The sequence below is a fragment of the Penicillium malachiteum genome (genome assembly GCF_028827825.1).
Source record: "Penicillium malachiteum strain IBT 17515 chromosome Unknown utg000001l:1.0-8184562.0:1.0-8186909.0, whole genome shotgun sequence".
NCBI lineage: Eukaryota > Fungi > Ascomycota > Eurotiomycetes > Eurotiales > Aspergillaceae > Penicillium > Penicillium malachiteum.
Genome location: NW_026643094.1, coordinates 7,343,541 through 7,364,152, shown reverse-complemented (window position 1 = coordinate 7,364,152; position 20,612 = coordinate 7,343,541). Strand labels below are relative to the sequence as shown.

The window sequence follows — 20,612 nt, the reverse complement described above, 5'->3', positions numbered from 1 at the left end:
GAGATCGAACCCAGGACCTTCGAAATCAGAAATGCGTGGGCAGCCCCGGTGCTCTCACTTGATACATCCATCTCCATCACAGAATCCCTTCTAGTTCGCTCAATTATCTTTATTTTGAGGATCTGAAAGATGGAATAGAAAGGGAAAAGCTAGAAGTATCATGGGTAAAAAGGAAAAAAATCCCAAAAAAAAATCATTATCCCAGCCGAAGCTGATTCCCTCCCGCCCGCAGGGATCATCTCTCCCACCAAAATCAGGCCCTGCATACCTAATTTTCGTATCAATGTCCCCCAAACGGGTCATTAGACCGCCAGACTATAGCCGGGTAGAGAGGTTACCTGGGGAGCTTTTTACTCGAATATAAGGGAGAATTTGTTACCATTTCGTGTTAGCGTCCCCTCCCCATGTACTACACTGCAATAGTTAGAAAATAATTAAACATTGTCCCAGAACATTTGAATTAACCCTGAGATTCCAAAACACGCACAGGTATCTAGTATGGATCCGATATTAGAATGATGATACTACCTATACTTCCAAGGTTCCTAGCATTTGAAGTCAAACTTGAATAGTTTAGCGTCACGCTCCGATTCCATGTGTCGCATTACCTAATTAAGTCAAAAAGCTTTATGTTACCCACTAACAGGTGTTAAAATACTAGTACTAAATGCCACTGCATATCTCCATTTTGCTTGATTGGGTGATTAGGTTTGGTCTACTCCGTAGATGCTACACTTTTGTATCATCTCCGATTGCGCGAAACCACATGGGCACCACATCCATGTGTCTACCATAGACGACATAGATCAATCTTTAGCAAAACGACCCTAACCATGCCGAGTCCTATTCAAGTTGGGACGATATAGTATGTCTATTTCTTATCCTATCATGAGTCACTAGTCATGTGACTTATCCACAGTCGGCCCTAATTGGCATTAAATTGGATCGAATTGTGGGTCTTTCTCCCTTCTACTCTGGATTCCTACTCTTACTCTTCAATTATTCTTCTTGTTACGATTTGGATCATTCTAAATGGCTTCCAATAAGGCTCCCCCTCCATTCATGGAGCAACTGAAAAGTTTATTCGACCCTCCTTCAATCATGTTAATGGCTTTACCCCGTAAGTCTGACTCTCAATGCTATCTCGGCGTTTGATAATCCCTTCACTTCAAATGTTCTTATATTCCTCTTCTTTTCCACGATACTATTATATTGCATGTCCATTCGTCTTTCTCTTTCTCCTTGAGTAGGATTATATTGTCTTATTTGACTCTTTTGTCATGTTTTCTCTCTTCGCAATTCTATATCATGCCTTGTGGTATTATTTCCTCCGCAAGTTCGGCGTTTGATTTTATACCTGGATATTGTGGATCAGACTTCATACCCCGTCTTCACTTCCACATCAGCTTGAATCCATTACATTCAAATCTCACAATACTGAATATTTCCAGATTATATTCGCGTTTGGAAGGAAGCCATTCTCACCGGAAATTTCCTTGCCCCGATATTACAATTCAACCGGTTGAGAGATGAAGCATTTGGAAAATTCTGGGTTGAGTTTAGCGGTGAGTTTCTTCTTATACGATACCTATCACATCATATCATATCACAACTCAGCGCCAATTCCCTCAGAATTCCATGGATAAGGAACAACTTGAGATCTTCCTCTACCTTACCTATCCATCCCTCATGTTAAACATCCAATCAAACATGAACATCCCCACATCAAATACCCAAATACCCCTCCCAATTCAACCAAAACTTGAAATTCACATCCAAGTATACTACCTACTAGTAGTAGGTGTGAAAAGACTAGTACACACATACTAAAACCAGAAATCAGGACCCCGCGACGACGCCAACGCCGAACCAGTGGGCAGCTCAGCTCTAATCCCACCACTTCTCAAAAGCTCTGAAGGGATAGTCCTAGACATAGGACCAGGAACAGGAACTCAGATGCCACTCCTAACCTCCAAATCCATAAAAGCTCTCTACGGACCCGAGCCCTGTGTAGTATTACACGCAGAGCTCCGTAAGCGAGCTACCGCCGCGGGGATCGCAGAGAAATACCACATTCTCCCCTGTGGCGTGCTAGTCACTGATCTTCTCCCTGCACTGCGTGCCACAGGAACAGGTGTTACAGATGCGTATGACTCTGATAAGAAGCTCGGAATCTTCGATACAATTCTCTGTGTGCGTGTTCTTTGTTCTGTTCCCGAAATGGAAAATACTGTGAAGGAACTTTATGGTTTGTTGAAACCTGGTGGGAGGTTGTTGATTACTGAACATGTGGTTAATAAGCCCTTTTCGGCTAAGGGGTCTGTTCTTGCGAGAGTTGCGCAGGCTGTTTGGATGTGGCTGGGTTGGAGGTTGTTGATTGGGGATTGTTGTTTGGATAGAAATACTGAGGAGGTGCTCAGAAAGGCAGCTGGGGATGAGGGATGGGAATCTGTCGAGTTGGAGAGATCTTTTGAGTGGTCGGCTATGCCTTATTTGTCTGGTGTTTTGACTAAGAAGGATTTGTGATTCTATCATAGGTGGTCGGTGGGGATGGGTGGTCCTGAGGTGGTTCAAATTGGAGATAAACTAGTGCTGAATGGTGTAGAGCGATCAAATATCATGTGTGTTCGTCATTGGGTATCATCGTAAAGTGTATGCAATGGAATGCAGAAAATATGTACATCATGATGCATAAGCATGGGCATGTGCTGGGGTGGGTATAAGAGTAAATCATACAAAATAATCAGACCAGTAGGAACATGACAACTCCGAATCAAACAGGCTTGGGTCGTCCGGGAGGCCAGAATTCAAATAGGTCCAGCGCCTCGGGTGTCCAAGGCCCTTCTTCATGTACCTCTTCCTCGGGGACTGCACTCATGGCACTTCGCATGGCAGTTGGCCTTGTCTGTAGACTAGGCTTGTTTGCCAGAGCGCTAGTATCAGAGACTGACTTGCGGAGAGGTGCAGCGGGGGCTCGTTTTACAGGGAGGGTCTGCGAGGATGTTGAAGTTTTGGAGCCTTGCCCGCTTTCAAAACCCGGAGCATCGGCTATCTCATCAAGTATAAATTGAGTGGAGTCCGATGGCAGGAATTCCGAGTTAGTCGATTGAACAACCTGAGTTGGTCGTTGGGGTCTGATTAGGAAATACTATTAGCATAAGGTTCTCGTTGATCTGCGTGCAGGTATACTCACTGTGACTCGGCGGGCTTGGAAGCGGATTGACTTGGTTTCTCCGTGGTCTTCGTTGATGATGCAGATGATTGTTGTAATATGGTACTATACATGAATTTGTTGCGGGGTCTCTGCATCGGTATTCGTGGGAGAGTCGCTGGTTTCCCCTGGTCATTCCTTGATCCAGCTGCGGTGGTATTTTGTTGGGCCCGATCTTCACGTCGTTCCGAGACATTGTGTTCTTGAACAGGTACACTAGCTGTTTGAAGTGGACGAGTGACTGGAGGTGCCATAGAAGGCGGTTGCACTGGCTTTGCTATTGGTGGATCCGGCCTGGTTGGTCTTGTCACAGTTGTCGGCCTCGGTCTCTCTTTTGGGGGTGGCATACTCGGAGTCGAGGGCCGGAGCGCTTCCCGTGGTGGTGGTATAGATGGCTCATTTTCAGTTTCCGTCAAATCAACTACCTCAGACCGAACATTGGTACTTGTATTGATACTGCCCGACGATACCCTTTGTCGCTTTGGCGCTCGTTCTGGTCGTGGCGGCTCCGAGATCGTCGGCCGGGTTGCGGGTCTATGTCGCTCCTCATATGGAGATACAGGAGGTCCAATGGGTTTCTTTCTGATTCCAAGCAAGTCGTTCAAGGAGCGAAAAGGTTGTGACGAGGACCGCACGGGCGCCGGGGTGGGAATAGGCACGGATGTGGACATCGAGGCCGAGGTTGGACGGGGCGCCTGGGCGTCCAAGCCCGCGGGCGGCTGATTATTCCTGGCCTGAGGAGATGCTTGACTGGATCGTCTCTTCTCAAACATATTGGACAGGTCCGTCTGAGTGGTACTCATACGCTCCCCAACCTCAATGAGGACGCCCTTATCCAACTTGAGTTCATCACCATCCTGCACCTCTTCTCCCGATCGCCAATGGTGATCACCCACGTAGTTGCCGGTTTCGTCGTATACCATGACTCGTTTATTGAATTCGTGATATTTGAGGTACCCATCTTGCCACCGTTTCGATTTGCGCCGCAGATCATACGTGAATAGACACCGAAACTTGACCACAGACGCGGTGATTTGGGAGCCCGGGCCTGGGCCCGGGCCACGGGAGGAAGATGGCGTGGACATCAATTGATGACATGTAGGTATTCGAAGGTAAACGCGGCAATAGCTATGAAACAGAAACGTCAGGGAGTACGAAGTCCGGGGCGTAGCAGCCTGGCAGTGCAAAGAGGTTGGTGACGCGTGGAATATCAGTTGCTCCTTTCGAATGGTGGGGCTGTGGGCCTAAGGCTCGATTCAACGGAGTAATAGAAGTTAAAGTACGAAGTACAATTGAATTAAAATATGGTATACAATTGATAGATAGATATTTGATCTTATATTTTCAAATTGAGATTGAATTCAGTAGAATAAATCAGTATAATAGAGCAATCTATCAATACAAACATTGACCAAAATGGGAGTTTGTTTGTATATGTAAGCAGGTACATCTGCCCACATGTGGCCCCTCACTGCACGAAGTAACTCAATATCTCGGATTTGTACTAAATCGGCAAGTTAGACTGAAATCCCGGAGTATCTCTGATCAGAATCAATCCCTTCAATCCAAATACCCGTTTCTTGACCCTGTTTATCCCTCATTCGTGCACGAATTTCTCGCTTCATTCGTCGGGATGGAACCCTGCGCCCCCCCCACACGGTACAACCTCCTATAGCCATGAGTCAAGCATCTCGGTTTGATTTGCCTATATTCTCCATAGTGGAGTTTTGGCTTCTCGGCACCCACATCGCACGGATCAACTGAGCTTGCCAACAAAAATAGATGCTCTCAATGGAATGATGGAGAGGGGGCCGTGGACCCTGGAGCCGCAGAGAGGCTGAAACATGATGGGCAACCGATAGAGGGGGGACCATTGACTATCCCCTAACCGCAATCTAGTGCCTTAATTACTTTTCCTTAGTGCTGACATTTATCTTTTCTTCCCCTCCCCTTATTTAGGCTGTTTTCTTGCTTTCTGATTTCGTGTTTCTTTGTGCAACAATACATTGCTGCTACATTGCAACGGTTTAACCCCTTGAACCGGGCTAGGCAACTGTCAACCTATCACCAACTTCACCATGTTGGGCATACAGAGAAAGTTTGGTCGATTGACCACTAAGAGAACAGCAGATGACAGCCAGGTGGCGGTTCTTATGAAAGATTTTGAAGATGCGGATATGCTTTTGACCAAGGTAGGCAACATCATTAACGTGCTGACGCGGGGCGCAACATCCACTTTCAAGGGTTAACTAACATTCTCTCTTTTGGGATAGATCATCGAGCATACCAAATCATGGCTTGATGCCTGGACATCTATTGCGACTTTTCAGAGTCGCATGGCCGATGATTTCGATGGCCTCTATGCACCTATTGCTGGCTCGTCGGAGACTCCCACTCAAAGACAAAACTACGAGACTCCACGCGCCATTCTCGCGCGCACGAATAGATTGCGCCGCGACTATGATGATTTGCGTACCGATATGATCCAAGAGCTAGGTGAAGTTCAAGCACGTATGATTCAACCTGCTCAAGCGGCGAAGGACTTTCTCGCTCCAGTGAAGAAAACGATCAAGAAACGTAATGATAAAAAGGTAAATTAAGATAATCAACATATCAACCATCCTGTGACTCAGAACTAACATACAATTCTGAAACAGACCGACTTCGAACGCTACCAGAGCAAAGTTGATGGTCTCATCCATAAACAGAAACGTTCCGACCGTGATAATGCCAATCTAGCCAAAGCAGAAGCCGAACTGGCATCTGCCAAAGATGTGAGTCTAAAATATTTCCCAAAGGAAGGCACCCTATACTAATACAGCATCCAGTACTATCGCGCTGCAGATCACGATCTTTGCCAGCGTCTTCCAACGCTAATTTCCCTCCTCTTCTCTCTGGGACCATACATTCTGCGCGCCCAGATTGAGATCCAGAATCGCCTGCTAGCGCATTACTACACCGTGCTACATGCTTACTGTGAGGATGTGGGCTTTCCATCTCCACCTCCACCAATGGACCAAGTGATCCGCGACTGTGAACTTGCCAGCCAGCCCGCAGAGACAGAAGTTGAGGCTCTCAGCATGCTAGCCCACGGCAAAGCGCTACGTCAATACAACGAAGCCCAGGAGAAGCAACAAGGAAGCAAGCGACCATCCATGGGTCGCCCAAGTATGTCCAACCTTTCGATCGCCTCCCGGGCTAGCGGCAGCACAAATCGCGGCAGGTCACCAGCACCACCGCCATCAATGTTCAACAAACCCAAGCCCTGTGGCTTCGAGGCTTCCCGCTCAGTTTCCCCTTCATCATCAATCATGACACCTACACCCAGTATATCCGTGCTATCATCCAGCTCAGTAAGCACCGCTCCAACTGGGAGCGATTACTTTACTCCACCGGTTCCCTCTGAGCCATACCCGATTTCATCCTACAAGCGATCTCCCAGTCCAATGCCTATGAAGCCACCAAAGCCATCGGGTATCCAGTTCGCTCCAGCTGGTCCTAAGATAGATCATCACCAGGCATTTGTCTCTGGAAATCCCGCAGCGCTGGATCCACTAGCCAGTCTGGCTGGGAAGAAGAAGCGACCTCCACCCCCACCACCTGCTAAACCCGCTAAGCCTCCTCGTCCCGTCACTACATTCGTGACGGCGATGTATGATTTTGGTGGACATGGACCTGATGATCTTTCTTTCCGAGAGGGAGATCGTATTAAGCTGGTGAGGAAGACGGGGAGTACGGATGACTGGTGGGAGGGTGAATTAGCTGGTGTGCAGGGATTTTTCCCTGCAAATTATGTGGAGCTGTGATCTATTCCATCTCCTATTTTGGCTATGGGATACTTGATCTGGAGAGTATGGATTGTCTTCTTGGACAAGTCTAGGTGGAAGGGTTTTCTAATGCCGTCTATCTTTCATCGGTTATGCCTTATTTTCGTTTAGTTTGATTTTTTTGTGCTTTTGATGCATACATATTCCCCTTTTGTTTACATTCCTCATCTGTTTTGAAGTTTCAAGTTACAATTGATTTTAAAGAAATACAAAAGCCCATTGCGAACTCTAGCAAACCTTCCTGGGTTTCTAACCCCGTCATTTCAATGTTCAAATGTTCATACTGCTGGTATCTCAGACTATCTAGTACTATCAGATAGTCATTTTTTAAGAGTACAAAAAAGCCAAGTACATTTTGTTTGGATTTTACTGTGCAGTCGTGGCGATAGTACTCTGTGGCAGCTTCAATAGAACCTTGGAACGCTCTTTGGTCTGATCTGTGGTAAGATTAGATCAAAGAGCCTCATAAAGTCAAAAGTTGCAAAACAGACATCAACCACCCCAAGTGGTCGAGTTGAACTCGACTATCTCATCTTCCTTGGTCTAGTGGTCATGATTTCCGCTTGTCATTAACACCGATAAGCGCGGGAGACCGGGGTTCGATTCCCCAAGGGAGAGTTTCTTTTTGCATCTTTTATTTTTGCTCACTTCACTTCTACGACCTGAAGCAAGTTCAAGTTCATTTTATTTTTCTTGGAAGCACTGATATAATAAAAATGTCATTGTTTCTGTCATATAACTATGAGCTAGTACGAATTCATCCAGAGTCGCGCTGTGAATAAAACTGACACATCTCACTCCGAATCACGGAGATGAGGGAATGATCGGGGAAGAATATATATCAAACAATTTGAACACAACTCTCAATGCAAGCACTCAAATAAATGCCGGAACAATGGCATTGTTCCCGTTTCGACTTGGACTCTCCACCGGCTCCATTCCCATTTGACGGCGACGACTATCCAAAAACATATCAACCATACGCTTGCTGGACATCGTGGCTGGCATCTCCTGCAATTTGTGGTACTCGTTCATCATGTCATCATGCTCTTGTTCTTGTCGAGTGTTCTCGTTGTTTAATCCCTGAAAGTCTCGATGCGACCGTATGGACCGCAATGAATTCGCCGTTCCATTCAAGGGTCGACGAGCAGAATAGCGCCGATACTGCTCCTGCGTCCATGTTCGTTTCAAGAGCCCCAGACCGTTTCTCTGAGGTGGCGTTGGCGACTCTGGAATCCGAATCACGTTGCTGGTTCGAACGCGCATCGGCGACAAGGGTGGATCAGGAATCTGAGCAGTGGCCCAGGACGGGATGGGTTGAGGACAGTTGGTCGTCGCTTCACTCTCCAGGTCGCTTGCTGGAATCTTGGTCGCCTCCTCGGGCTCAATCCTCCGAGCAGACAGAATTGTCCGAACACTAGAAGACCGACTGAAGGGACGCGAGAAATTGTTCGGAGGCAATGCCTGAGCATCGGCAGGTGGTCTTACAACGTCATCTGGTATATCTGACTTGAATGCAGGATTGGTCAAGACTGGATCAGGAACTGGAGGTGGAGCATGTCGAATCATATCCGTGAATACCTCATCATCATCCTGATACTGAGCGTCCTCGCGCATATGTTGTCTCGGAGGGCTTGTCTGCTCGATCCTTTCAATCTGCGAGCTCATCCATTGCTGCCAATCGGCACTCGGCTGCACCGAATATCTCGCTTGGGACTCACCCCGATGACTGGGCGAGCTCCAGGCCGTTCGCTCAGATGCGAAGATAGTTGCTGTTCCTGGCTCTCCAGCGTCCAAAACAGACAACATACAGCGACCGCCTTTGGTCGGCGTATCGCCGCTGATTGTTCGTGAGTAAATACTGGTCGGTGAGTCTGGCTCAGCTTTGGAACTTGGGCGCGCGATTATTACACTGCCAGTCTCCTCATCAGAGTCTGAACCAATGATGAATGTCGAACAAGGTGATTTCGCTTGAGAATACTCCGTCGACAGTCGGGTGCTGGCCGGCCCACGCGAGAATTGAGATACTCTGAGTGGTCGCACAACACCAGCTGGTCTTTGGTGTTTCTGGGGCGAAGTTGAGTCACACCGCGCGGTTGCAAAGGAGCCGGGAGAAGTTGAAGACTCAACGCTAGGCACACGTCGAACGGTCCGTTTACTGCGATGCGAGCGGATGGAGGATGCACGCTCCGGGATGACTCGATGCTCTGGTACACTGCCCAATGAAACTTCCTCCTCCGGGTTCTGAGCTGAGTTGCGACTAATCTGCTGCATCAAGGCTGTATATAAATCCTGAGTGTTGAACCATGGATTGAAATTGCGAGCGCCGGATCGTTTGCGCGATGGTGACTGGCGGCTTTCGATATCCTGAGCAGGGATCTGAGGCAGCCCCGGATTCGAACCTCCCTGCTCTTCGATCAAGGAAAGAGATTGACGATGCCCGGTGCGCCGAGTTGTAACAGTGTTTGCCGCTGTGGAAGTAGTCCAACTGGTCGTGCGGGAATCAGAGGTGCAAATGCTCGCACGACTGGGAGAAGCCTGAATTACACGCAATGGGCTTGATGCAGCACTGTCAGAAAGGTCTTCAATGATGTTTTTCACAGCGTTGATGTCGATGCTGTCTCGCATAGGTGCACTCTCGTTCAGACAGTCAGGGCTAGACTCCACCCGGGGCTCAGAAGGCCGATCAGAAGCCTTCGACCGACCAAACACACGCCTGAGACCTTGCTTTATAGAAGCTGAGAATGTACGGGACCTTTTATGAGCCAGCCTAGAACTGAAATGACCCGATGAAGGGCTTGTGCCAATGCCACCGTCACTTGTCATCCGGAACGTCTTTCGGAATGGCTTGTGCTCTCTCTTGCGGCGCGAAAGAAGAAATGACGGGCGCCTGCTTTGTCCCTCACAGACACCATTTTCTTCCAAAAACTGACTGCGAGCCAGTTGGATGGCTGTATCCTGGCTTTCGGAATGTCGAACTGCTCGTGGGCCATGGGCGAAAGATTTCGAATTTCGTAAAGTCCGCGGCAAGACAAATTCGGGGCTAAAGTCAGGGCCAGGAGAGTTGGGATGGGGCATGTTTGGCGTTCCATTTCCCAACTGTGACAAGCGTTGTCTGGTAGAAAACATGGACCGGGCTTTGCGCAGGCGACGATAGGACGAGGGAACTGAAGAGTCTCGCCCATCCAGTCCTTTGAATTCTGTAATCGGCGGCAAGGCAGCGGAGTTCTCGCGAAAGTGAGACTGACTTATACCATTCGATTCTGGTGTCTGTAGAGGCGTTGCTGGCGGTGCAACTGGCATAGTTACCCCCGAGTAGCTATCATCTGTAGTCTGTAGGCTGGAGTTTGGTCGTCTTCTTGGGATAGCGACGTTCGCTGGTCCACCTAATCGATCATACGAGTTCCTTGAATCTGTAGATGATCTTCCACTCGATCGCATGGCTCGGGATGCAGCAGCAGCGGCATGGATCTTGGCGAGTTCTGGATCAACGGAATCTGGTTCTCCCACAGCGCGACTTCTTCGCATGGAGCGAGTAGACCTGGATCGTCGAAGTCGATCTCGAGTGCTGAAAGAGGAAAACATATTAAAGAAATCTGCAAAGTATTTATGTGTAGAAACGCAAGAAGCAAGAAGATTATACAACTTTGTATTGAGCTTGATGTCCAGGGGCGGGATTTGAGTACATCAGTAGTATTAACATTGAGGAAGTCACAGTGTCTGATCTACATGGCAAGAGCGATGGTTCACAACCACATGATGATAACAAGTAGACACAATAGGTATGTACAATCTAAACTACACAGATAAATGATCTTGGATGAACACCAACTCAATATTCCACTGAAATTCTTGATTGATTAATATTTTAAGCGTAAGCATACATGTACCTAACATGCAGCTACCCATGCAGCTAAGGTAGGCTGCATGCTCTGAGTCACCGCCAAGAAAGTCCAGATCACTGACTCAACTTAGACTCAACCTTGACTCCTGCAGCTCCAGCCATTTCGAGTTATCTGTGGAGAAACAGCTCTCCAAGGGAATCCGTATAAATATTTCAAAATGCCCATGAAAACCGAAGTACCTTCTTATCATGGTCAAATCACCTATCTCTGGCCCTAAACAAATCGTTCGGAACATGGTGAACTCAAGCTCCCGTGGGGAATCCCCGCTCAGATCGCCTCGCCATATCAGTCTCGATGGGCGAACTCTCGAAGGTGGCGGCCAGTTGGTGCGCAATGCGCTGGCTCTGTCTGCTCTTACAAGCAAACCTGTGACGATCGACCAGATCCGCGGGAATCGAGGTCGTGGAGGAGGACTGAAAGGCTCACATGCTGCCGCAGTCAAATTACTGGCTGAGATAGGTCGAAGCAAAGTTACGGGAGGAGAGGTGGGCTCGCAAAAAATTACTTTCGAGCCTGAAGCTCCTGCCAGCGAAGTGGCATCATCAAGTACACCTCGAAAGTCATCCTTGGTTTCATTGGAAAACCTATCTGTACAACCTGAATATAAAATCCAGCTATCGACTCCCGGATCTGTGTTTCTCATCTTCCAAGCCCTGTACCCTTATCTGTTGCACGCAGGATCACGAGCTGCCACCGATTACATCAAAGTGACTATCACAGGTGGAACCAACGGGACGAGTGCACCATCCTACGACTATGCGTCGCAAGTCATGGCGCCTAACTTTGCACGGCTTGGTCTACCTCCTCTTTCCATCTCACTTCATAAACGCGGTTGGACCGTGGGTCCTATTGAGATGGGCTCTGTCAATTTCCTCATCCACCCTCTGAGTTCATCGAAGAATGAACGAGGTATTCTTGATACCTGTTTCCCACAGATAAATATTATGGACTACGAGCGAAGGAAGATTATACGCATCGACGTCACTGTTCTTGCACCAGACACTGTTATTCTAAATGAAAAGAGGACCGTCCGAGCCTACATCGAAGAGGAAACACATCGGTCTCTGCGAAAGGCATTTCAAGCCCTGGATTCATCAATTTTTGAAATCCCGGCCGACGACAATCTCAACCGAGAGAAGCTTCCAATCAAAATTCATACATCAGAACGCACAAACCATGCAAGTCAGATCTACGTTCTCCTGGTAGCACATACTTCTACTGGACTCAGGATTGGGAAGGATACTCTGATTTCAAGCGGCAAGTCGCAAGGTCCGCCCAAGAAAAAGCAGAGACAGACCAAGAATGGACCAAAGCAAAATGACAAGGGTGGGAATCGCGCACAGGATGAGGCCGACAGGTTGACACATTCCATCGATGGATTGGTTGAAGGATTCCTCAAAGAGATTTCCGACCCAGGCCATGATAAACTAGACCAATCTAAATCGGGATTCAAGAAGCGGTCCGTCCTTGATACGCACATGAGAGATCAAATCGTAGTTTTCGAGGCTCTAGGTGAGGTTCATGGCAAAGGCGACAGATCTCAAAAGATTCCGGCGGAGGAAAATGAAAAATATTGGTCATTACATACCCGAACGGCGCAGTGGGTTTGCCAGAGGATGCTTTTTGAGATACCAGAAGAACAGAGCTAGAAATCAAAGCCTTCCAAGGATATTATATGGACACTCTCATTGTTACAAATGGACACCTCGTGCTCTGAAGTGCTCATTTCAAGCATGAAAGGCTTAAATTGTAAGCCTCTATACGTGTATCAAAGCTGCCTGGAAGTCCATAATATGGGGACATTATTATCTAGGCGGAAAAGAGACCCTGACATTGCTACCTCACCCCACTCTATTGCATGATCCATATTACTTATTTTCGAGGCTGATAACGATTCAAGGCACCAATTCAAGACATCTGGGCCCGCTAGTCCAAAACCCGGTCAAAACACCGGCTGAACTCTCGGCATTCAAACCGAAACTTGACAGATTACGATCTAATTCCCAGGTTAGATGAAGTGAACCAGGGGCTGTTTCATGTCGACACTAGGTCACCGGGGCCATGGGAACGGACAACCAGTCAGAAGAGATCGGAATCAAGATATTTCCGATCTCCAACTGACATCCATATGTCTGACACGCTCCACAGTGTCTTGATCCACATATGCAGGCCGAACGAGCGACCCTTCGGAATGGCCGTCGCCTATCCCACAAGCCGAAATCGTTCAAACCTGGCATTGTGCCGTGTACTCCATATTTTGTATGGAATATGCGAAGAGCCCCATCGACAGGGATCAGGGATCAGGGATCCTACTCCTGAATTCTGTGGACCACTGCACGACACCAGATCATTGCCGAGAACTGAACTAAATATAGGCGACATGGAGACTCATGGAGACTCGAGTCACTAATTATAATTCTGGGCCGCTGAGATCACTGTGCATGGTCTGTGGTCCTGTCAGGAAATAATAACCGGGTCCAATTCGCTTATGCCGACGAGATTCGGGCTCGTAACCTGTGTAGGTTAAGGCCTGATGTTGGTCTTCGTATACTGATATTGCGCACAACAATCTCATGCGGCATATCAGAGACACATACCCACACGTGTGAATGCACAAGATTTAAGAGTTCAAGTTTAAGTTCAAGTTCATTGTGCTCTCAAGACTCGAAAAAACTTCTGACAATGTCTCACACAGGTGTACAGTGTACTGAGAAGGCTAATCTCAGACAGGAAAACGTCTCGAAAATTCCGCACGTCGAATCCGCACGTCTCAACACTAATAAACCCGAGGATTCAATTTCGAGCTAGAATCAGAATGGAAGAAAATGGGATAAAATACGACCATCTGCCCCTCCCGTAAAATCCTTGAATCACTTCCAACGGTAAATACAAAACAAGGACAAGTTTCCTCCCAAAATGGAACTAGCATCACTTTCAAGCCCCCTTCAAGCCCCTCCAAAGTCCCTCTCAAGCCACACCGACAAACCACAATACTGGTGATCAGCCCCCCTAACCTACCGGACACGGTCCCCTGAAGACAGAGTGGATCCACCTAAGTTCCCCACAGCACACTCTGAAACAGCGAACAAAGTGATCTGTGGCTTCGCCGTCCCGAGAATAAAAAAAAAAGGGGGTAAGGAAGCGACGAAGGATTCGTTAGAACCACAAAGAAGACGCATGGAAGGTTCCAAAGATTCAAGCTTGTTACATATACAGAGTTCTTTCCATCCAGCACATATCCACCTTCATCCACCTTCCCTATTTCATACAACAAGCTAAACTGAAAGTAGATTCTCCCCACTCACTACTTAAGGACATGGAGTTTGTTCCTGACTAGCCAGTTCTTGTGGCTAATCAGGGGAAGGTCAGACATATGTTTTACATCAGACGGGATCAACCTGAACTCAATACTTCGACATGAACTCCAGGAACTCCAGGAGGGCTTGAACTTGAACTTGAACCTGTGGGGTTGTCCCAGATATGTGTGGGATTTGATGTTCATGTACGGAGTACTCCTAGTCGATGGAAGCGAACCTAGTGAAATCCCAAACAACTAGTTTCTATCCCGACGTTGGATCTGAGATAGATTAACATAGATTAATATGATATAGTAGATCACGCGCCTATACGGAATATCCGATGCGATCAATCTGTATTCCCAGGTGCCGTATTCGGATGAGTGAAACAGCCGAGAAGTACAATTACCTTAAAGGTACATTCTACTATATCACTTCGGTAGATTGCGCATATTGCGCATAATAACTCGAGACCAATAAAAGAGATAATCAAAGACTCGAGGGATATGAACTGAAACGCGGAATTCAATTCCTTAATGTTCGATCAAACTTAATCATCCTAAAACAACTGGAATGCGCAAACTCCCCCACTTCTTCTGTTCCATAAGGCAATAGTCACATACCTAGGAGAGGGACTCGAATATGGAAAACGAAATTACGATTTACCCAGGACATATGCATATCCCAATCGCATGCAAGATTAACTCTTCATGGGTCTTATTCCTGAAGATCTTCCAGATGTCGGGAAAGATATCCATCAATCCGACACAGTCTACCACCTACTGCTACATACACACGGAATCAATTAGAGTAATGTTCAAAAATGAACTCCTACTACTAGGACTTGAGTAGCAGGATCTCGATATGACTCACATGCATAGGTACTATGTACGGCATCATGGTACTCAGTGCTGTCAGTGGTACTACGTTCCCTAATATTCAAATGTTCTCCCCACCCTCAAATCACGATCAACACCCAAATCAATAATGCGCCCGGTCCTCTCCCAGTCCCAGTTCCCAGTTCCCAGATGCCCGTGCCAGCAAGTGGAGACCGCTCGTTTCTTCGCGAGGCGATCGGGGATCCGCGTGTGTTCTGGTTGGGTGGTTTTGTTCCGGGTCCCCGGGGCTCCATTGGTTCATGAAGCTAGGGGTGGGGTTGTATTTTTCGTTAAGGTATTATTGAGAGAATAAGAGAAGAGTTGGATTGAATGGGATATGCCCTAGGTGCTGACTTTGAGTAAAGGATATTTTTATCCAGAAGCTTAACAGGTGCCAGTGTTAGATATGAGTATCATGTATGGGTGTACTCCGTAAGGGGTCATGGTTGGGCAAGGACCGTTGACGGGATTAGGTGGAACCCGGGATAAAGGATTTACGTTGGGCTTTGTTTGGGCTGTCAGATCAGGGCTAGTATTACAGAGTAATCTTAATGACCTTGTTTTGGATTTTATTTTTTTTATTTTCTGTATTTTATATATATATATTTTTTATTCAATGGATCAGTGGTAAACTATTAGAGGTTATTGTTTGGGGATTATGTTAATCGTTCGGATGATTGGCGCTATTTGTTCTGCCGCACACAAGTTAGGTTTAGTCTCATAATAGACCATGGGGCTTTCTTATAGATTGATCCATGGACTTTCTAGAAGGATCAATGATGACTCTAGGGCTGAAACTCATTTGTTTACTCCGTAGAGATCGAGATTTCAGATTTCATCGTACCTAGGATAATTGTCATACATTCAATTGGAAGTTGTCATGTAAGGCAGCATTTCAGAACTTGAATACTAGTAATTCACATGTGCAGGCTCAGCCTACTTGATTTCCTAATCTAGATATGCATCTATCCATCTCACCTGGGTAAATCCAGGCAGATAACAGATAAAAACATTGAATGACGTAAAATAAAAACCAACACCGAATCTAGGCAAACAAATAACCTTTCATGGCCCTGTTGGCCTGATGGCGGTGTAGTCAGCCCCAGGTACATATTACTCCAAGGTGCAAGGATCATCACCACTACTAGTAAAACTTGAACCCGGGCGTAAGGTGCCAGGTACACGTGGATATGGCATGACCCATATGCATGGCGACCAAATGGGCAGGAAGTTAGTTGGGCATAGCCCCGGGGACCATGTTAGGTCATCTGATATCGTTACTACAGGTACATAACTCCGTTGCGGCTGAGAATATAGTTCCGATGAATGATCCACGGGGCCGGGCACCCGCGGCAGCCCCAGTACAGGTGATAGACAGGTCTAGATGCGGGCTGTGAAACGAGTCGAGTTTGAGTCTTACCCTGGGTCTGACTTTGCGCATGGTCTAGAACGTGATTCCCACAAGGTTAAAGGTGGTTTACAAGGATTTGTAAGTTTTTATTTTATTTTTTTATCTTTTTTTATATTACAGTGGTATGGATGAAACGTTCAATGTTGGAAATTCCCAAGGGTTGTAAAAATGATCCGATGAAATGCAATGAGGTATCTAAACGGAGGACAGGTATCCTATGGATATGAAAATGATAATAAAAAAAACCATGAGAGCATTAACAAGGGGGGGTATGGCATCATGTCACGAAGGACGAAAAGGCAATAATAAAAATGACAAATAAGAATAAAGAACCATGAAAGGGCAACAAAAAGTCCGCAGATAGCCGGATTAGCTAAACACAGACCACATGCATAAAGAGAAAAAAAAACAAAGAAACGAAAGTTCGATCGCCGATCGATAGATGAAAAGAATCCATCTTACGCCACTGCCGACCAGTAGCAGATCCCATATGCCCTAATCCATGCAAGGTGTTCCATGCGCCACGCTTGCGCCAACAGCGAAAGTGTGAAGGGCAAGAGAAGTAACATCAACAAAGAAAGCGAGAGAGATGGCCGCCATCGTGAGAAGAGAGAAACGCCTGGCGATGCATATGAAAACGAGAGACCGAAACAGCAAAAATCAGAAAAGGAAATCGTCCTCGAACCACATCCAAGGAAATCAGTCCCAGCCTGTAACCGAAGATGTTATGTTGTTCCCCCAGTTTATTCATGTCGTGACCTTATTAAAAAACAGAAGGCAGGATATTTTTTGAGGGTTCATAGCGTAGATGGGGGTTTGGACGGGTTTCCGTGGATAACATGAGGAGGGGGACATTAGATGTCCAGCTCGGACAGGTTGAAGGTTGAGTCACTGAGCATCTCTGAGGGAAGTTGGCGCTTGAAATTGCGAGGTTGCGCAAAAGGTGAGGCAGAAGCTGGGCGTCGAAGGTTGAGTTGCTATTTAACAGTGTTAGCTTTGAAATCCAAGAAATCTCCAAAATCCCCGCGGGGTTGAAGCTGAAGCTTATATGTTCCAAAAGTTCCTTTGAGAGAAGCTTTGGAAGCTTCGCGGAAGGTGTGGAAGCTCGAAGCTTAAGAGTCGCGACACATACCCTGCAGTCTGAGCACTTCGTTCCTTCCTTATTCACGCGTCCTCGGCAACCACGAGGGTAGTTGGCGCAAGAGTACATATTGTCAAATTGGTAAATCGGATATGAAGATCGCGGGGGGGGAGAGATAAAACCTAAGCGGATAGGTTCCGGTAGATTGGACAGGGTGGTTGAAGATGGAGAAGTTTCCCAAGTGAGAGGTGAGAGGTGAGAGTTGCACGAAGGAAATCAAAATGTTGGAAAAAGTTGTAATCTCCGTTAAGAAGTTCAGATCCACCCTTAAAGGGGAGAGAAATTTCGAGCTAGGCACTTTTGAACTTTAAAACCAGCGGAGATAAACTGGTAAAAAAAAAGAAAGAAAAAAAAGAAGCGATGACGTCGGTGTTGGAGGGATAGGCACTAGCGAAGAATGACTTCAAAGTTTTTTGGGAAGAAGAAGGGAGGAAGGGGGTTTATATCCAGAGGCTCAAACGAAGTTCATGATACAATACGTGAAATAGGAGAACCAACAAGAAATTTTGGTTGATTTTTTTTATAAATAAAAAAATATGAAAAATTTAGTATGAAAAAATTTAGAGGAATTTTAGGGTTCCATCGTTACGGGTAATGGAACGGCGCCGTTTGTTATTATAGACTGGGGTTGTTCTGTTTTATTTTATTTTATTTTATTTTATTTTATTTTATTTTATTTTTTTTTTGTATTTTATATTATGTATTTTTATTTTCTGTTTTTTATTTTATTTTTTATAAAAAAATACATTTATTATTTCATAATTTATGATCTCAATTTATTATTTTTCTACTCCATACAGAATACTCCAGATCCTCTCCTTTAATCTCTTTGTCAACTACTTTAAATCCAACAGTAAATCTCAAATCATTTCTTTTTATTGAATAGGGATTTTATTTAATTATAATAATAATTTTTTCTTTCTTTCTAGATCAGAATTTTCAAAGCTAGGTTACAATGCCCAGTACAAATCACAAAGAAATCTGATCTACCACCTAGGCACCTAGGCAGTGGCCGCTACTTATAGAGATCTAGGCTAGAACATGTCCCTATCCATAGAACCCCTAGGCAACACAAATAATAATTCATATAATAAAACCCCATCGCTAGGCCCCGATCTCGCCATGTTTGACTCTACACCTGAATTATTCTTGGCGGACACCCGGGCATTTCATTTGAGAAAAAAAAAATCTCTTTCTCTCCTATAGTGGGCTAACAAAGAAATAAACCCACTGGGAACAATAAGGGTGCCCCGTACTTCTACCCCTCCAAGGCTGTCAGGAGACATCATAAAAGCTCCGTCCAAGGCAGATCGGTCGATCCCACCCCTTTCAAGTTCCATGCGGGTGTCTGATCGGCTTAGATGCTGAACTTCGATGCATGCCCTGTCGGTTGGTAAGGGGTGGACCAATTAGCATTCACTTCAGGGAAAAAAAAGAGCCTTGGAATGCGCGGTACGATGCATGGCCCGGATCGTGCTGGAATTAATGACTCGCAGTCTCAACCTTGTATTGCAGGGCCCCCCTGGTGGAGTAGCTGTGGTGGAAGCTTGCGGATTTCTCCAAAACATCAGCCTAATGGTGGTTACCTTAAGCCTCAGATTGAGTACTTTTGTTTTTTTCCCACCCCTTGCACTGTCACAAATGCCGATTTGTCGGAACCCTGGACCTGGAGGAGATTAAGAGATTACATGTAAAGAGAAGGTCCGTTCTTTGGCTTTTTTTCTCTCTCTTCCCCTTGATCCCCCTTTTTTACATCCTATAATTTAAACCTGGGCATCACCCCTTGGTCATTCTCTTGTTTCGTGTTGATGGTGCCTGAGTTGGGCATAGAACTTAGATTTCGGCATCTAGCAGCTGAAAAATAAATTATTAATTTTCATCCTATCAAATTAAATTAATTCAGAAATGTAATAAGTAATTGGTGAATTTAGAACTGTGGAAATCAAGTTCCAGACCAGAAAATCCTTCTGGTAATGTTCTGGAATTCTCCACTGTATGGATTTGCTGGGTTAACCCGTTTGAGCCTGTTCGTTCGATCTACCAGATCATATATGCACACTATTATTTGCTGACATTGAAAATCTTGTGAAACTTCAACATTTGAATAGAATACTAGTATTATACTAGTAGCTCAAAAATAATCCCAGAATCAATTGATAACTGATTTCAAGGCCAAGCCCAGGCCTTGCACTGGGCAATTATGTGGATCTATTTCATTGTGCGTTGATCAGGACATCTTACCCGGTGAGACCAGACTCTTTCTCCCTGAAAGTTCATTCAAAATATCGCTTTCACATGGAACATGGAAACTCGCTCATGGTGGAGGGAGTGGATCCATTCTATCCGATGGTCCGCTTAGAAAGAAAAAAAATATGATCTCGGCTTTGATGGCGTAGACCGAGACTCGGATGTTAGATCTAGACGTACCTTTCTTCTCTCCGAGACTCAACAAAAGCTTATTCATATAAAATGTAAGAAATAATTCATTGTTTTTTATTCAAATATGATCTCTTCAATTTGAAGATTTCACCTATACCCGTGGACTTGTATCAACTCATTATCTTAAGTGTTTATATCCGCCTTAGACAGCGACTGCTCAGATGAGCCAAGTGCATTGGCAAATTGCGGTTTCGTCAGCACTGCGTGTCGCACAGAATACCACAACCAGAACAAAAAAGTCTAGAGGATCAATCAGCACTTGAGAGTGGTTAACCTCAATTAAATCATCTGACTGGTTCACCTGGTTAATAGGTAATTTTACTGACCCGGATGTTACGGCACACAGTGTAAGCAGTTCCCCAGTCGTGCATCCCGCTTGACAGTCCAAGCCCCCAAGTCCCGGGCATATCTACTCCACTATACTGCATGATGACGACAAAATAGAAGCAAAAAAAGGCAAAAGGACCAGTTGATATTAAGGAGACGTACTTTAGATCGTACCGA

At 45.9% G+C, this 20,612-nt stretch overlaps 6 protein-coding genes across 6 annotated transcripts; 3 read left to right on the top strand and 3 right to left on the bottom strand.

Annotated features, from left to right (window-relative positions):
• Positions 1–1,101: 1,101 nt before the first annotated feature.
• Positions 1,102–2,526, top strand: N7483_002716 (class I SAM-dependent methyltransferase; the record flags this gene model as incomplete). Its single annotated transcript, XM_057086153.1, has 2 exons — positions 1,102–1,120; positions 1,874–2,526. 2 exons carry the CDS (start codon positions 1,102–1,104, stop codon positions 2,524–2,526), a joined length of 672 nt encoding a protein of 223 aa, XP_056952302.1.
• A 663-nt stretch (positions 2,527–3,189) lies between these two features.
• On the bottom strand, positions 3,190–4,296 carry N7483_002715 (DNA helicase ZGRF1-like domain-containing protein; the record flags this gene model as incomplete). The annotated part of the gene is made up of 1 exon (XM_057086152.1): positions 3,190–4,296. The coding sequence occupies one exon, from the start codon at positions 4,294–4,296 to the stop codon at positions 3,190–3,192; it is 1,107 nt and encodes a 368-aa protein (XP_056952301.1).
• A 993-nt stretch (positions 4,297–5,289) lies between these two features.
• Positions 5,290–7,017, top strand: N7483_002714 (BAR and SH3 domain-containing protein; the record flags this gene model as incomplete). Its single annotated transcript, XM_057086151.1, has 4 exons — positions 5,290–5,403; positions 5,485–5,802; positions 5,869–5,985; positions 6,040–7,017. The coding sequence occupies 4 exons, from the start codon at positions 5,290–5,292 to the stop codon at positions 7,015–7,017; spliced, it is 1,527 nt and encodes a 508-aa protein (XP_056952300.1).
• An 897-nt stretch (positions 7,018–7,914) lies between these two features.
• Positions 7,915–10,623, bottom strand: N7483_002713 (uncharacterized protein; the record flags this gene model as incomplete). The annotated part of the gene is made up of 1 exon (XM_057086150.1): positions 7,915–10,623. One exon carries the CDS (start codon positions 10,621–10,623, stop codon positions 7,915–7,917), a length of 2,709 nt encoding a protein of 902 aa, XP_056952299.1.
• Positions 10,624–11,176: 553 nt separating this feature from the next.
• Positions 11,177–12,592, top strand: N7483_002712 (putative RNA 3'-terminal phosphate cyclase; the record flags this gene model as incomplete). The annotated part of the gene is made up of 1 exon (XM_057086149.1): positions 11,177–12,592. One exon carries the CDS (start codon positions 11,177–11,179, stop codon positions 12,590–12,592), a length of 1,416 nt encoding a protein of 471 aa, XP_056952298.1.
• Positions 12,593–17,382: 4,790 nt separating this feature from the next.
• Positions 17,383–17,738, bottom strand: N7483_002711 (uncharacterized protein; the record flags this gene model as incomplete). Its single annotated transcript, XM_057086148.1, has 2 exons — positions 17,383–17,505; positions 17,661–17,738. The coding sequence occupies 2 exons, from the start codon at positions 17,736–17,738 to the stop codon at positions 17,383–17,385; spliced, it is 201 nt and encodes a 66-aa protein (XP_056952297.1).
• Positions 17,739–20,612: the final 2,874 nt, after the last annotated feature.